The sequence below is a fragment of the Pteropus vampyrus genome, unplaced genomic scaffold (assembly GCF_000151845.1).
Source record: "Pteropus vampyrus isolate Shadow unplaced genomic scaffold, Pvam_2.0 Scaffold410, whole genome shotgun sequence".
In the NCBI taxonomy this organism is placed as follows: domain Eukaryota; kingdom Metazoa; phylum Chordata; class Mammalia; order Chiroptera; family Pteropodidae; genus Pteropus; species Pteropus vampyrus.
The window spans coordinates 110,491-129,609 of record NW_011889191.1 but is presented as its reverse complement, the minus strand read 5'-3'; the positions used below and the strand labels follow the sequence as shown (position 1 = coordinate 129,609).

The 19,119-nt window shown below is 32.9% G+C and overlaps 1 protein-coding gene across 3 annotated transcripts in view; it reads right to left on the bottom strand.

Annotated features, from left to right (window-relative positions):
* Positions 1-19,119, bottom strand: part of DPYD (dihydropyrimidine dehydrogenase) — a 717,845-nt gene that overhangs the window by 627,505 nt on the left and 71,221 nt on the right. For all 3 annotated transcript variants that reach the window (XM_011380852.2, XM_011380853.2, XM_023523771.1), the window contains one exon: positions 3,856-3,938. In XM_011380852.2, the coding sequence (XP_011379154.1) occupies positions 3,856-3,938 (83 nt within the window). The remainder of the gene's footprint in view (positions 1-3,855; positions 3,939-19,119) is intronic.

The following is a 19,119-nucleotide window of genomic DNA, read 5'->3' as shown; positions in this document are numbered from 1 at the left end:
ACTCTCCTGTCAAAACAAACTTTAAAATTATTTTTTCTCATCCTGCATACATATGGGCTAAAACCTAATCAAACACATGTTTTATTTAGCCATTACATTCCACAGTAAGTTGTAGCTCCTTGTGAGCTTTACATGGTTGGATCTAGGCTTAGGGGATCCTCACATTTGGAATTGAGTGAAGCACAGGAGGTGTCTGAAACAATTCATGGGTGAGATCTTGACAGAACAGGTTCTAGACTGCATGGCAAAGACTGGCCAGGAGGAGGGACTGAATGAGGTGGCAGAGAGCTGAGCAAGGGCAGAATCCTTTCTTTTTTGTTCTAAGCTCATAGAACAGAACATTAATAAACAAGGAGCTGTACCCAACTTGCCAAAAGGCCCCTGGGACAGCAACCACAAAAGGTCAAATCTTCAGATTCAGTCCAGTTCTGCTCCAGCTTCTCAAGGGGGAACATACGCAGGACGAGAGCACCACTGTGGGTGCCTGGAGCCACTTGAGGGCTGCCACAGAGGTTAAGCTAGTGAGAGAAGAGGACACTCCCATAGCCAAGCTATGCCCTGCCTGTGAACAGAAAGCTACCATGGAGTTTGGGGACCAGGGAAAAGACTCAAGTCCTGGGGCTCTGAGTCTTCACATCGAGCATTTGAACTTTGTACCTGTCTCCTCCACCAAACCATTAGCTCCTTCAGGGCAGGGACTCTGTCTCATTCATATCTTTAACCCTATTATCTGGTATTTTAGAGAAACCCAATAAATGTTTATTAAATAAATGATTGACTTTATCTGTCCCCACGTTGTATCTTCTTCCCCTACTAGAATTCTACCGAGCTGTAAAATTATCTTCACAGTTTATATATATATATATACACACACACACACACACACACACACATACACACACACATATACATATATACATATATGTATATGTTTATGTATATGTGTGTGTATATATATGTATATACACACACACACACACACACACACACATATATATATATATATATATATATATATATATATATATATATATATATATATATTTAATCTTGTCACCCTTTTTGTTAAAAACCACAATGACTCCCTGAAACAATTTAAATTTTTTTTCATGGCAAACTAGATGTTAGGTAACTGGCCTCCAGAATATGGTAACACAAATTTCTAGCCAGCCTCCTGAGACCAGCCCATGTGCTCGCTGAGGTTTTGGCAAATTATTCATACCTGTCTCCCACTGTCCCCCCTCATACTCTGAGATTCTGAATTTCTCCCATTATCCTTGCCAACCTCCTATTGCTCCATTTCCACCCAGAGATTCTCGGCATATAAGAAGAGATATCACTGACTAAAAAAATCTGCCTATGTGAGTTTTGTGGGAAAACAATATATTCGAAAAAGCTTGAAAATTTTTGCTTTACATCAGACCACTTACTGTTCCTGAATTCTACCTTGCACCTGTATGCCTCTATGTCTTTGCCCAATACTATTCCCTTCACCTGCAAAACTGGCTGTCTTTCAAGGCCTAGATCAAATCAAATTTCTCATCCTCTCCATGGTTTTCTCTGATCCAGACACCCTTTGTGTGAGGTAAAAATTGATCATAAATGAGAAAATAATTAATTGTTGCCTCTTCGTGCATTCTCCTATTATTCTATTAGTCACATGGCTTTATAACTTTTTGTTGACATGTTTCCATAATCTTACATGTAAAAGGTAGAAAACAAAAACAGAGTACACTAAATTGTTAAATAGTACACTAAATTGTTAAATGCTTTAGTTACTAAATTATTTAATTGCGTTTAGTGAATGGAAACATTACCAATAATATGTGTGTGTAATATATGCAAACTACGTAAACAAAGTACATTACACAGCCATATAATTAAATGCTGATTGAAATTATCTAGACTACTGCTTTATCTCATAGCGTGGTGGTAGAAAGGTTACGCCAACCAGGTAATACTTGTTTCTCTCATTAGTTCATCTCTACTTTTTTAAAAGCAGAATATCCTGGTATTTTCCAAAATGGCAAGTATTTAAAAATTTGGCAGAGTTTAATAATCTCTTCGTACGCAATTCTCCCATAATTGAATTTGTTTTTTCTCAATGATAAATTTTCTATACTAATTACGTCTCCTTTCTCTGTTCATTATATTTCCCTCACTCACATCCATTTTTATTCATACTACCCCTTTGCAATTCTTTGTGATTTTAGCCCTCAATTCTTTTATTCTTTTTGTATAGGTGTGTACTTTAAACTGAATAGATACAAAAATATAGAGAATAACTATAGTTTCTAAATATATATAAGTGTGTGTACTTACATATCTAAAGTTATTATACAGGCATTCACAAAAATGATGTGTTCAATTTGTAAATGTGATAGTTTTATATAGAGGATAAAACTATATTGAAAAACAGTTTATTCATAATTTCTGCACTGACCTTTTCCTCAATATATTTTACACCTTATTTTTAATTTACTACTATTTTCATTAATTCCAACTTTGAGAATGTCTGATTACATTTTATATAGATACACATTCTCTATTGAGTACTGTTTTATTTTTTCCTCTTTTTTTGTTTTACTAGTGAAGACATTAACAATAAAATAGGCTCACTTGCTCCAGCTGGTAATTTCTCTGTACTAGTAATATATTATTCCTCTTTTTGTGACATCATAATCATCTATACAGAAGTACCATGTATCTTTGTGTAGAAGCTACTGTTTCCATTAAATTTAATTACCTCCCCCTGTGGTTTTAAATAGAAGTGGCTTCAAAATGAGGGCAGTTTCTATTAAATTTAATTACTTTCCCCTGCTGCTTGCATGGTAAAAGGAAGGTTGCTAAATGAGAGCAGCTTCTAAACTAAAGTATATGGTAACTGTGTGCTAGCAATAACGAAATTGTACCTGAAATATCCTTCTAGGAAACCTCCTAGCTTTATCCTTTCTCTTATCGTAAATTTTGTTTGGCCTTGATTTAAGAACCAAACAAAATGAGCATTGATAGAAGATATATTTTAAAAACCAATTTTAATTTCGTAGGCTAAATAAAGGTAAATATACTATTTCTGTACAATGATATAGGAAATTATCCCAAAGGTTCAACTCAAAACTTTTAAGTTAATATAATTTGCTGCTGTTGTTTTATAGCTATAAGGACAAAGACTTTTATTTCTCACACATATTTAATGTCTGGTAAAAAGCCTTGCTTTATTCTGATCAGATGGATTTAAAGACTGCTTCCTAAAAGTTATTAAAAAAGCATCAATTTTGGGAAGAAATTCAGAGACACATTCAAGAATAGCAACGTTAAAATGCGAAAAAAAAATCATCGGGTTCATCATAGACTACTGCCTTTGAAAAAAGTTAACCTATACACATTATAATAGTGTGAAAATGTAAATCAGTTTAAAAATGCGACGATGTAATCCTATAAAAACTAATATAATATGAAATTTTAAGTGCCCCTTTTTAAATTAAATATTAATTAGGAAAAAATACTACTGAGTTAAACCACCATTGTACTGTTTATTTTTTTATATACAAGCAGAATTTAAATGAACAATATTTCCATTCAATCACACAGTTTAGTATAAATATAAAACAAGACACCCCTTAAGCATTTTAAGTAACAAATTAAACATTTACATTTTTTACTGTGCACTGAGGCTTAACATTTATGCAGCTTCAAAACCAAAGTACAGCCTCAAGGGAAGTCTCTCTACTGACAAATTAATACCTTAGAGAACAGAGCTGAATGGTGGCAATGAACTCATTTGTTCCCCCAATAATGAAGAATGACTTTTTCTTTACCACATCTGTGACTGTTGCTATGGTGACTCAGACTTACCTCATTGCTTCTCGGAGAGCTCCTCGCTCACCAAGAGTCGTGTGCTTGATGTCATCAAAATTATTCTCCAGCTTCTCGCAATTCTGCAACATATTAAAAAATGCATTAATCCTCTAACATCTTGAGATAAAATTATATCTGTGCAATTATGTAAAAATGTAATTGATTATATTGATTATGGATTCATGAAAGATATGCACATCACTTTAATTGGGCAGGATTCATTAAAATTGACAGTGTGAATTCAACAGTAACAAAATAAAAATGTCTTATGATACAAGCTGTCACAGAAGTCTTTTTACCAATTTTCCAGAATTAAGAAAATAGACGCATAGAAATGAATATTTTTTATAGAGTTTGGGGGAATAAAAATTAGTTCTCTAAAATAATCTCAAGTATCGAAGTCAATTTAAATTCAAAGGAGAAAGTCAATAAAGTTTCAAATCACAATAAACTGTATATGATAAATATCTAGTTCTAAATAAATTGGTATTTACTGAGATGAAAAGGTAGAACCCAGATTTAATATAATAATAAAGGTTCCAGCATTTTAGAATCAAAATTTTATAACATCTTTAAATAACAATTATATATACAATTTTTACAGTTTTATAGACACACTCATTTCTTATAATTTAAGTGACATTTTAGCAGGTTCTTAGCATTACAAGGCTAAATTTTCTAAATGTCGTTTTAACTTTATCACAATTTTAACTATTTTTTATTTTAAACTAACAATTTTACATGACCTAGTAAGTTTTGAAAACATAATGCATAGAATTAAATTTTAAACTAAAAACTGTATCCATATGAATCTTTTGGCAAAATAAATTTAATTCAGTTTAGAAATACTTAGGATAATAAAATAATTAAATTTAATTAACAAAAAACTAAATAATATAATTTTAAATATTAATGGTTTTTTTCTATTCTCAATCATAAAGAGTATGCTGGATTTTGGAAACTTACAGAATTTAGATTAATAATTTATAATGTGTAAGAATTGATTTATTTAAAATGTGTAAGTATATATATGACTTTATCTTGATTTTTAAGTCAGTCAAATAAAGGCAAAGATCTGTTTTAACACATAGTTATATACTTTTACAATGAAAATCCTGAAAATTACCAAAATGTATCTAAAATAATTTGAATTCTGAATAACAGTCCTCTTTTAGATATATAAATTGGAAATAGCATCTCATGTCTTCTGTCTTATCTTTTTCACTTTTTAGTAGGTCTTTTCATAAAGAGAACTTCTTATTGTTAATGAGGCCCAATTTATTATTGCTTAAATTTATGGTTAGTGCTTGTGTCCAGTTTAAGAAACCTTTCACTTCCTCAATGTTATAAATATATCTTCCTGTATTTTTTTTGCAAAGCATTATTATTTTACATTTCATATTTAGATATGTCATCCACCTGGGATTTATATTGATATATGGCGTAAATCAGGAAATCACACCACATAGTTAATCAAATCAGTACTATTTATCAAAAAGACCATCATTTCCCTCACTGTAATTCAGAATTGTATTTTCCATAAAGTAAGTCACGGTACACATGGGGTCTGTTTCTAGAGTCCATTATGGCCAACTGCTCAATTTCCTATAGTTGTGCCAGTATCACACCATTTAAGTTATTCGAATCCATATAAATTTTAAACTCCTATAAATAAATATGAAAAAGACAGATAACTCAATGGAAACAAGCAAAAGACTTATATAAATGTTATATAAAAGAGAATATCCAAATAGCCAATAAAAATAATGTTCAACATCATTAGTCATGAGGAAGATGCAAATTAAAAAATTAGATATTATATTTCTTAATACCACACCTCCTCAAGAATCCAGTGAGATTCAAGGAGGGCCCTCTTTGTCTACAGCAGGGTTTCTTAGCAGCAGGCGCAACTGATTAAGAAACATCCTCAGTAGGAAAAAAACAATGGCGTAGATGATAGAGGCTCTGTTCATGCCTCTGGCAACGAAATCAAAGTCATGATAGAAACAAGGAGCAAGCAGCAAGGAAAAATCACCTGGGATCTTGATGAACAAACCATATAACTAGGGAGAAATCCAAGAAATCACCCTGCAATGGCAGAAGGTAGGACGGGGTGAGGACACAGGGCTGCCCGGTCCTGAGCGGCTGAGTAAGACAGAGACTGCAGCAGTGGCAGCAGCAGATGCCTCTTAAACGGGCCACATCTGCGAGCAGATTTTCACGGTGATGGACCTGCTCGCTCTGAGCACCAGTGCCGATTCGGCTGCACACAGTGGGCACCAGGGACTTACAGGGAGACACTGTCAGAGTGAGGCCCCAAGCGAGACTCACCCTGTACAGAAGTGCCAGTGTATCCATTGTTCCCTGTTGAATCCTCCCCTGTCCCAGTGCATGAATGCAGTACCGCCATAGCTGAGACCTCATCAAACTGCATAATAGAGGTCACTCTGCCCAGAGGATTCCCTGAAACCCAACTTCCCCCAACTCATGGCTCCACCCAAGCTACATCCAGGTGTATCCTTAAACAGTCAGGTGTTCCTTACTGAGCAGTGCCTAGATTCACACTGGAGCCAGCTGGCCTCGGTTTCTGGAGTGGCCTTTTGAGGCAACTATAAGCACAGCATCTGTGAATTGCTTGATGAATCTTAACAGATGGCACCGGAGGGGCAGAGGATTGGGCTAAATTTGGCCAGCAGCTGAACTCCTCTCTGGACTGTGCCACTGGACACCTATTTCACAAATCCACACTAATAGGACCGAGAGACTTAGGAGCTTTTCTTAATACATAGAAACAGACACAGAAAGGCAGCCAAAATGGGAAGACAAAGAAGCAGAAACCATATGAGAGAACAGAACAGAGATCCAGATATAATGGAGTCAAGTAATCTAACAGATGCGGAGTTCAAAATACTGGTTATAAAGATGCTCAATGAACTTTTGAGAAGTGTAGATAAATTCAGTGAGAACTTCAACAAAGAAATAAAAAACATAAAAATAGAAATGGAAATTATAAAAGGGAACCAGTCTGAAATGAAAATTACCTGAGATGAGAAGTATATTAAATGGAATAAACAAAGGAATAAACAAAGTGAATAAAGAAAAGGATCAAATGACCTTTCTAGAGTATGGGAAAGCCAAGGACACTCAATCAGAATAGCAAGAAAAAAAATGCCAAGACTATAAAAATAATTTAAGGAGCATATGAGACACTATTAAGGGTCCAAACATCTGTCTGATCAGTGTAACTGAAGAAAATCAAGGTGTTGAACAGCTGTTTGAAGAAATAATGATGGAAAACTTCCCTAACCTGGTAAAGGAAATGCACATAAAACCCCAGGAAGCTCAGAGACTCCCAAAAATCAGGGATCCAAAGAGGCCCACACCAAGACACATCATAATTAAAATGCCAAAGGTTAAATACAAAGAAAGAATATTAAAAGCAGCAGGAGAAAAAACAGATAGTTACCTATAAGGGAACACCTATAAGACTGGCAGCTGATTTCTCAAAAGAAACTATGCAGGATAGAAAGGCTTGGCAAAAAATATTTGACATGATGAAGACCCAGAATCTACAACCAAGAATACTTTATCCAGCAAAGCTATCATTTAGAGTTGAAAGATAGATAGTTTCCCAGACAAAAATAAGCTAAAGGAATTTATCAGCACCAAGCCAGTATTACAGGAAATGTTGGAGGGACTTCTTTAAGAAGAAAAAATATGTATCAAAAACAGAAATAAAGAATGGTAAAAACTACATTCCTATCAATAAATACCTCAAATGGAAAAGAATTAAGTGCTCCAACCAAAAGATAGAGTGGCTAAAAGGATAAGAAAACAAGACCACTACATATGCTGCCTATTAGAGACTCACTTCAAATTAAAAGACACACACAGACTAAAAGGAAGGAAATGGAAAAAGATATTGCTTTGATGGACCTAGAAGGTATTTAAATCAGCGAAAGATAAACACTATATGATTTCACTTATATGAGGAATCTAAGGAATAAAAAGAACAAACTAATCAAAACCAGACTCATAAATATAGTGGACAATTAGGTGACAGAGGGGAGAAGGGTTGAGGGGCTGGGAGAATGGGTTGAAGGGTTAAAGAAGTACAAATTAGTAGCTAATGGATGGTCACAGGGATGGGGAGTACAGCGTAGGGCATGCAGTTATCATTAATATGTTGGCTAGGTGGAGGGTCAAGGGAGGGAGGGAGCAATTAGGGAGATCATTTTATAAACTATACAGATATGTCTATATCTATATCTGCTAAACTTATATTTAAGCAATGTACTGTGTACTTGAAACTAATTAAAATTAATAATTTTTTTAAAAATGCCTAAAAATGCCTAAAAACACAAGTATTTATTTAGTATCAAAAGCAACTGAAGTACTGCTGATGGAAATGTAAATTGTTACAACCACTTTGCAAAGTGATTTGGCAGCATTTTCAAAAGCTGAACATTCATACCTAGGAATGCCCTCAAAACAAAGGTATAATATTTTCACCTAAAGTCTTTTACAAGAATTTTAATAGTATCATTATTCGAAATAGCTCAAAACTGGAAGCAAATCAAATGCACATCAAGGTGGAATATACGAATAATGGTATATTAATACAGCAAAAAACTATACGGCAATGAGAATAAATAAACTATAGCTACGTGGAGTAACATAGATGCATATCACAGACACAGTATTGAGCAAAACAAAAGTGACACACAAAAGAGCATATAGCAAAATTATCCACTTACATGAAGTTTAAAAGTAGGCAAAGCTATATCCAAAAGTGAAAATAAAAAACCAGTTCCATTTATGCACATAAAAAAGAACAAAATACGAATAAATTTACCAACAGAAGCATAGGATTTGTGCACTACAGAGAATAGAATATCACAAAAAAAAACTAAACAAGACCAAAAGAAATGGAAAAACATCCATGTTCATGGATTAGAAGATTTAATATTGTTTAGATGGTACTACTTCCTAAATTAATCTAAAGATTCAATACAATCATGTCAAAATTCCAGCCAACTTTTTTTTTTTGGTGCAGATTTTGACAAGCTGATTCTAAATTTGATATGAAATTGCAAGGGACCCACAATAGTCAAAACATTCTTAAAAACAGAAGAGCAAATTTGAAGAACGTATACTTCCTAATTTCAAAACTCACTACAAAACTACAGTCATTAAGATAGTGTGGCACTGGCTAAGGATGGACACACTGAGCAATAAATAACTGCATAAATATTTTATGCACAAATGTTCATAATTGCATTATTCATAAAAGACAAAAAGTAGAAAACAACAAAATCAATCAAATGATAAATGGATAACCAAATGTTGTACACTGATACAACAATATATTATTCAGCTATAAAAAGGGAATTTTAATACATGCTACAACATGGACAAGTAGTGAGAACAGTATGCCAAATGAAAAAGCCAGATACAAAAGGCCACATTGTATGATTTTATTTATATGAAATTTATAGTATAGGCAAATCCACAGAGACAAAAAGGACGTTAGCGATTGCCAGGGGCTGGAGAGACAGAGGAATGACTGCTAATGGTAATGGCATTATTTTTTAGGGAGAATGAAGTGTTCTAGAATTAGTGGTGATGGATGCATAACTGTGAATATACTAAAAACTACTGAATTATACACTTTAAAATGTGAATTATATCTCAGTAAAGCTGTTATTTAAAAAACAGGCTAAACGAACCAAGATGTTGCTAGTTGATGGATAGTGTCTACAGGAGGCACAAGAGGGTCAGTCCTCTAGGACACTGTTTAATTCATTTTGTGAAAATTCACTGACTAAACACTCAAGATTCATTCACTTTTCCATATGTAATTATACTGCAATGAAAAGTTTTTAGAAGAGAGTTTGAATTCTGAGTAAGAAATTACAATGCAATCACATATCACTATTATCAAAATTAAATAATGCATATACAAGAAGTTCAAAGTATCAAAGACTTGGTAAATGTTGGCTACCACCTAATACTAACAAAATAACATTTGATTATGTATTAAAATTACAAGAAGTTCAAAGTATCAAAGACTTGGTAAATGTTGGCTACCACCTAATACTAACAAAATAACATTTGATTATGTATTAAAATTCTGTACTAAAGATCCAATTCCTGTAAAGGAGTCTAACTTATCCTGATAAGCTTTTGATATTTCATTAATGAAATTATGTACTTTTTCTCTCTATAGTGAATAGACTTAAAGGATGCCATTTATACAATTATAATTGCAAAAATGAGTAACTAAATTACTTGGACTGGATGGCCTTTGAAGAATACTTTTCCAATACTTCTGGAATAAAAATTAAGTTCAGTTGGAGCACGGGCCTCTTGAGTAGAAAGCATAGTTTTCCTTTCTCTTTAGTTTTCACAGTGGCAGTGAGATGAAAAAAGGTGGACAAACATAAATTGTTCACTTTACAAATTATAGTGCCTTTTTGAATATTTCTATGAAAATAACCTTTAGAAGATTTTTAAGCTCATAGATGTTTACTGCAGCATTTTCACAGCAGTGAAATATTGGGTGAAAAATCTTAAACTTTCAACAATAAAGAGATGGTTAAATACGGCTCATTAAAATTAAGGATGTTATGCTTTTCTTACAAATGCTGTTTAGGTAGATTTTTAACCAGCCAATGTTTATATGACAGCATGTAATTTATAAAAGACACTATAAAATTGAATACAATGTATTACATAATTATGAAAAACAAAAAGAGCCAAAAAAGCAAATAATTTAACTCAGATTATCTCAGAATGTTAAATGAACAAGGGTGTTTCTTTTTCACTTATACTTTTCAATATTTTCCAAAGTTTCGTTATTAGTTTATATTTCTTTTTGACTTCAAGATAATTTATAAATAAGATTTTTTCAGTTTTGGAAATATTTTTATTTCCTATGTCTAATAAGCTGTTTTTGTCAAATGTAACAACAAAATAAGTGCTAGTAATAAGAGAAACTATTTAAAACAGGACTTGACTTTTTAAATATTACTTAATTTTTCTATTAAAGATATACTTTACTGATTAAGATTTTTGCCTACTCTGATTATTTGCAAATTCGGTTCAAGAAAATTTTCATATTTCAAACTGTCCAAAAGAAATTTCCAATTATTAGTTTGTTTTCTTCGCCTTTTCACATTAAAAAAGAGATAAAGATGTACAAAAAGTAATAAAAGAAAATAAAGCCATGTAATAAATTAGTTACATTCGTTTACTACATTCAACTTACAATATCACTTCATGTTAACAACTGCTACTCAAATAATGCCACTTGAGCTTCATGAGTAGCTGAAAATTCCCAAACACAACTAGTAGGTACATAATATTTGGGACTTACTGTTTTTAATTTTAATATATTTAATCTTAGTAATACGTGACTAGCATCTTTTCATGACTCTAAACAGACTTCGCAATAAAATGTTTAAAGTTGCATAATATTCCACAGTATCCGTGTTATGATTTATTTAGCCAATTTCTTTTTGGTTTGGTTTGTTTGCTTGCTTGCTGATGCTATTATAAATGTAGAACAGAGAAAAATGGCTGAAAATGAATTAAAAGCTTAAAAAAGTCATAAAAATTAAACATTGGGATTATTCATTTCAACTAATTTCCCATTTAATTCAAATTGTTTTCACTTAAAATCTATTCAAAGTATGTGACTCCTATTATCTATGGGAGAGACGGTATTCAAAATTCAGGGTTTCTGATTCTAAACCTCATTCTTTTTCTTCCCTGACTCAACCATTAATAAAAAAAACAATGTATACTTTCTCTGCAACTAGGTGTGCCATAAACCCAGCCCTATCAATTTACATGAATCACTGCTAAGTGTCTTACATTTAAATCTTAAAGTAAGAGGTTTCATTACCTATTTTTTTCAAACTTTATGGCTCTCCATATGAAAAACAATAGCTATCTTTAATTTGATGCCTCCCCACAGATGGTTTATAAACCAGATGTGGGAATAAATACTTCTATTTAATTACTATGGGCATATTTTTAATGACACTCCAACTTTTAATATATACACATATACACACATATGTATGTATATGTATCTTTCCTAAATGGAGTCATTTAATAGAAATGAATCTGTCCCTTGACAGGATATTTTTGTTTTGTGTAAAAATCTTAGATTCTTTGCATTTACCAGAAATTAAAATTAAATAACACTATATCTGAATCTCTATTTAAAAACAATTGTTTTGAGTTAGAGTACTGTCTTTAAGGCCCACAGTGCTATAGGAAATGTGAGATGCAATCATTAAAACCAGTGGAAGGGCCTGATAATTGCATTATTGTAATTCAGAGAGAATTTTAAGATCTCAATTTAGCCATTAAAAGTCCTCCAGAGATTAGAGCAAAAATGCCCATGGCAAAACGAAGTCACAGATAACAAATATTTAAGGCAGACTGCTACAATAGTATGACATAGTAGCTTAGAATCAAAAGCAAACACAGATGGAGTCTACGAAAACCTCTATTCATCTCAATATCCATGTCTGATGTCCCTTAGGAAAAGACTGTATAATAAAATATAATAAACAAAAATAAAATATAACCTTTTTATTATTTCTTACAATTTATAAATCCTTCCAAAAATATGAATGGTAATCTGATCAATTTTTGGAAATGTCATTTTACAGTAAAATCCATGTGTAGACAATCTTTTAAAAACTGAATTCTTCAGGAAGTTTTACTTTTTAAGATTTATATTTTTAAAAATTTTTAAAGATGGCTTAGGAATCTCAAATAATCGACAATAACATCTCGATTATTTGAGATTCCTAGATGTTATTTCAAAGAAATGCATTTCCCTCCTTTTCTGTGTGGTAGATTGAGAATATAAAGAAAGATTACATATAATTTTGTGTCTGTTTTTCTTTTTGGCCCCGAAATCCCTCATCACCTTCCTCCTTTTCACCACCTATAATTTATACTTTATCTGGGCCTCTACAGCTGCAGAGGAACAAGTTCACAAAAGACATTATAGAAGAAACTGTCAACAAAAGTTCACTGTCAACAATCGAATGCCAACAGGAGTCCCCAATCTGGGGTTTGGAGAAACCTTGTTCAGATGAACAATTTGCAAACCAGAGAGGCACAGCCATGGAAGAAACTGAAAGTGCACTCCTCTGAGACAGAGGTCCCCTTATATAGAGAAAGTTCCCACTCTGGGTCCTGATTGGTCCATTTCTATGCAAATATGGCATCCAAATTTGTACATTCTGATTGGTCCAAATAACACTCCTGATTGATAGAAATTATGCATTCTCATTGGTTGTTATAGAGCTGCTCTGGTTGATCAGTAAAGATGCAAATGAGAATATAACTGTGCTGTTCTGATTGGACAGGGCAGGTCTCAGCCCACAGGTCAAAATGCAATTCCAGGAACTCCTTTATAAAGTTCATCTCAGAGGCAGTAATACGGTAAAAGATGCTTGACGGCTTAGTCTGTGGCTTTTTTCTCAGTGTACCTGCGAGGCCTCTGTAAACAATGGTGACTAGGCTCTGATTATGTATTTGGGCCCAGTTAACCACCAGGAGTTCTTTTTGATAGGTATAGTCCATCTTGGGGTTAATAAAACAAATAAAATTATTGAATTTTGAGTTCGTAAAAGCCCATCCCTAGCAATAGACTACTTGACTGTCTAGTTTTTCCAGCTACAGAGCTAGGAGATAAAAACATTCTCTTGAAGGCAGAAGAGAGAGAAAAGTGGGATACATAAACCTGAAGTGGCCTCACTGACCACACCAAGGCTCAAGGAAGAGAGGTCAAAATTCTCAGACTTAGCTGAGACAATATGTTCCAGAGCATCTAAAGATATTTCTTCATTTTAATGATGAGAAGCCTCAACTTTAGTAGTGATTTTTTTCTGGAAATGTGACCATCAGGTGGAATCGAACCCAAAATGAGTATTATTAGGTTAACTAACAAGAGAAAAGAATGCTCCACATTTTACATTTCCTGAGTCTGCACAAAGCTAACGAAACAATAAAGGAAATAAGTAAGCCCTGTACACATTTAAAAGGTCTAACTGTTACCTTGAACAAAATTACTTCTGTGTTCTGATATGGAAATAAAATCCAAGATAAATATTTTTTATGCTTCTGGAGCAATATATGAAAGTACCAAGGAAGCAATACAGGGGCTGAATTCTAATTCAGACAAATGTTCGTCTTTTACCATAATGAGATAAACATCTCCAGCAAATAACATCTTTATCTGCTCATCCTCTCCATAAATAAAATTAAGTGTCAGACCAATTGAGTGAGATGCAGCAGACTCACTGTCATGTCCACTGTCAATAATATTGCCCTAACATTCTGGACAACTATATGTAAACTGGAGCCAATGTCCTCCTATCGAAGTCTATTCTCAACTCAGTTTATGAGCATGAATCTGAGAAAAATTATAAACTCATTTTAAAGTAACAAATACCAATATGTTGTTCATTCTAGGGGATTCTATATGTTAGTATAGGACTTTCCCAGAAGGCAATTTCAGGAATAAGTAAGACATAGGAGACCTATTTTTCAGGATACAAAAAACTACCAAACAATTCTGAAAAATTACCTTGTGTGTGGTGATAACTTGCACTTCCAATTTTTAGGTGCCTCATCATGTCCTTTGATCAAGATAATTGTGTAAGAATACTGCAACCATTGTAGCAGAAGCAAGATAGTATGTGTATTTTGTAGGGGAAAAAAAAGGAAAGGAAAGACAGAAGGTAAATAAAAGGGAAAAAAGGACACAGAGAGAGAATGAATGAACTACTCCTCAGATTAGCAAGCACAAGAAGAAGAAAAATCAGTGATTAGTAATAAAACACTGGAATAAGAAGCAGGACTACTAACCTGGACATAACAGAGCAAGCAAGTTGGGAGTACACAGGAAAAATAGAAGAACATGAAAGGTACTGAATTTAGTGCTGATCAGATATTCCATTTGCTACAACTGGCAAAGATTTTCCTTGCCTCATTAGGAGGAAACTGGAAATCCATATTAGCAACCATGAAAAACATTATAATTTTTTGGCACATAAGGATGAATTACAGGAAATTAGCTAACGTTGAGAGCTTATTTTGTTACACACTTTCCTAGGAGCTTCACCTATTTAATCTGCAGAAGCAGCACAGAAATTCTTTACAAATGAGGAAACAGGCTCAGAGAGATTAAGATAACTTGCCCAAGGTCATATTGCTAGAAAGGGACAAAGCAGGGATTTGAACCCAAGTAGTCTGTCCTCAGAGTCAGACTCAAATCCCCCAAAGACTGCTTCGAAAGAGTAAACTGCATAATGTGAACATATTAATGTTCTGAATAAGTCCTCCTCTAGGTGTCTGTTGTTAGATTTAGGCACTAGACTGGATGAACTGTAGTTTCAATAAAGCGGGACGGGCATAAGTGCTTGTGGAATTCTGTCTTGTTTCAGTCTAGATATGCTATACTTTACAATGTAGAAATGTAAGGAATCCAATATACACATGTTTAGGCCAAATTAATACCCATAAATATTTTACATGCAACAGTCTTTCTTTGGGTCTGTGACACCATCGTGACAAATATAATGAGCAATTAAATTCCCAAGCGCTCAGATTTTGGCAGCAATTAAAGTAGAAACTAAAAACTAAGCTTCAAAAAAGAACTGGTTTTGGTGGCCTCCTGCCAAATTAATCCCCATGGGTTGAGGGAAGGTCTAGAGTTTCAACTGTGATAGATTTTATAGTGTTTTATATCTCATCTGTGTTAAGGACTGTATAAAAGTATAATAAAACAAAGAAGAAGAACATCAACAGCAACACGGGAGAAAAATAACACACTAGGAGATCTCCGGATGCTGAGAAATTTAAATAAGATCACTGAGTTATCTTTGCTTAAACTGTACAAAACATAACAAATTCAACCAAACATCTATTGATTCATATGCTGGAGAAGGAAAGAAGCAAAAAAGTTAGCAAATTATATTATTAAATAAAAGAATTCATAATTACTTAATTTCCATAAGATTGAATTTCTTTTGTGCAATAATCGCAATAAGTTGAACTAAATAGATTGGATCTGAGATTTATATACTAATCGAAATTTTAAAAGTTAGAAAACTAATTTTAATACAGGAGAAAACTCAGCTCTATATTATTAAGGTCACAGAGAGTGAATGGCATAGCTACTAGAACCTAAGTCTCAGAATTATTAAATAACTAAAGCTCAAGTAAATCAATTAAATTTTAATTCAGAAAAAAATCTTAAAAATCTACTATTTGTTAGGCATCACATTAAGCACCAGGGATACAAAGGTAAATAAGACAAGACTCCATCCAAGTTGATGGCTATCTAGTGAGAATATAGAGGAGAGGAATTAATTCTTGTGGAGCAGAGATGTCAATGAGTTTACTACTTCTGAACCTTTCTTCGGAAAGAGTCAAATTTTTTTAGGTCAGAAAAACAAAAGGCTAAAGTAGTACACTTGTCTCTAGCCTTAGATCACAGTGTTATTGCCTACTTGCTAGGTGTGCTTGGGCAGGTTACTTAACTCAGTTTATTCTAAGCAAAATATACTTACCTTGTAGGGTTGTCAGTAGAATTAAATGACATAATACATGGAAATTGCTTAGTACATTGAACAAATAGAAGGTTTTCAATAAATAATGGAAAAAGAGGAAAAAAATAAAGAGGAAGAAGAGAAAGAATATCTCTCTTCTTAATGAATCAGATTTCATGGAGTGAAGTGGAAAAATGTGTATTTTTCATGTTTTCTAGGTGATTCTTACAAAGTAATAAGTTAAAATAAATACGGCATTTATAAAAAAATTAAGTTTTGATCATAGGGTTCCTAAGAGAATGTAATAAAAATCACGATGCTTTCCTCTTAAAAAATTAAATATTTAAAAAACATATGATATATATATATATATATATATATATATATATATATATATATATATATATATATATATATAATATGCCATATACAATTTCAGTGGGCCAGTAGATGTCTTGAAACCCATCTATGGCACTATGTCAGTGCTCACCGCATTTTAATATCAGGAAGGATGATTTTGCAATAGACCTAGATGACATGGAAATGGAAATTAAATATAACCAGTTGTCTAATACCTTGAGAAGCAAAGGGTCCAATGGCTGGCAAATTTCTATTGGTGTTTGATAATGACACCTAAGTTCAAGCATTTAAATTACTAATAAAAAGTATGGTGTGGAAGTCAGTCCCATTGCCAAGCTAAAAATGAAAGCCAGATATTCATTCAATATTTATTTAGAAGTTAATGGGTGCTAGAAACTACACTAGTCACTGGGGACGATACCACAGCTTAAAGAAGAAAAAAAAAATGAAAACTCTTTTTTTCAAAAACTATGATTCCATGCAATAAGGTAATTGTTATCAGGCAAGTTTGTCCACGTCCAGTGGGAGAATCATTGTCTTATATTAATTATGTATTAAAGATAATTACAAATCTCAGATGGTTGGAAGCCTGCAGCATACTATATTGCAAAAGACCCATAGAGAATTATCACCAATTATAAATTTGCATTTTAAAATGTGAAGAATTGAAATAAAATATCAACTTCCAAGTTATACCACTAGAACACTAAGGTGATTTAATGTTGATTAATGTAATGGTTTTCTTTAGGCAGTAACGTAAATTGGGAAAATACCAGCACATATGTTTCTCATGTAGTTAGAAATTCCTAAGGTCTAAATTCCTCTAAAGAATGAGTCAATTAGATAAACTTATTCTTCCAGTAAAATGTTACATTTTAATTTTGGCACTCAACAAAAAGCCTCAAAACTAACCCCACTGAAGTTCTTTGTAAGTCAAGTAAGAAATAATGATGATATTCAGAGTTTTTTAAATTCTAGATGAACATTCTAATACCAATATACGATTTCCAGTTTTAATCAAGAGATTCATATTTCAATAGATAATTGCTTTTCCCTTCGGTATGTCTTAACTAGTCTAATCCTTGCAGGGAACATTAAGACATAATCATATTTAGCTAATGTAATTTCACTAATGGTGGCCAGCTTAAAATCAAGTCCTGTCTAGGAGAATCTTGTGTGAGTCACAGTGAAATAGAATAATATAATAGAAGAAATAGGAACTGTGGAGACAATAAATCTATTTCTAAGTTCCAGTTTTGTAACTAAACTGCTTATGTGTTCTTGAGAAAATGTTTAACATCTCAATCTGCAAATATTCCCTCATGAAAAATGAAGATATCAACGAAGATGATAAAAGCAATGCCCATTTCAAAGTGTTGTTGTGAGAATAAATTAAATGAGAATATGTATCTAAAAATATATTCTAAACATGAAAGCACTTCAAATATTACGATACATTTTTAGATGGATAGAATAAATCTTATTCAGATTCACAGTCTAAATCAAATGTATTTTAGTTATATTTACTTTGAAATATTTTAAGATTTCAACTCTCATTCATGGTAAGAATTAATATTTTAGTACTTTCCCAAGATAAGCAAAAATAAAAATGAAAACAGTTCTGCTGTAGATTCATTAATTTTTATATTTGAGATAGGTCAACAAAATTCAAGACTAAGTATTTACTTCTTAATCTCTTATTCAAAATTTCCCCACAGTTCTTCGCATAATGCATAGTTCAGTTTTGATTCTCACATGGTTTACAGGATAATCGAATAAAACACAACATTACTATATCAACAAGTATTGCCGAGTACTATGTGCCAGATACTGCTAATCTCAAATCACTACACCAACCTTAATATTTGCTTTTTCCGAAGTCATTTTATTTATTGATTAACTTAATCTTGACAAGAGGAAGGCTTTCAAAGAGCAATTTAAATAATGGAAATCTACTATTTCAACCAGAGAACTTCGCTCACCTTCAAATTCTGTATGATCTGACCAATCTCATTTCCTACAAGTCTTCCTGTGCTCAATTTGCTGCAGTCACAGTGGGTCCTTGCTGTTCCCTCTACACAAAAGCACCCTCTCTCTCCTCGGGGCCTTTGCATTTGCTGTTCCCTCTTCCTGAAATGTTCTCCTACCAAAATATTTACATGGTTTGCTCTCTCATCTCATTAACGTCTCCACTTAAATGTCATTTCTTTAGAACGTTCTCCCTGACCACTATTTCTAAAATTAAACTCACCATCATTCTGCCCCTGTGCCTTGCTTTACTATGATTCTTCATAATATTTATTATACTTAACATTAT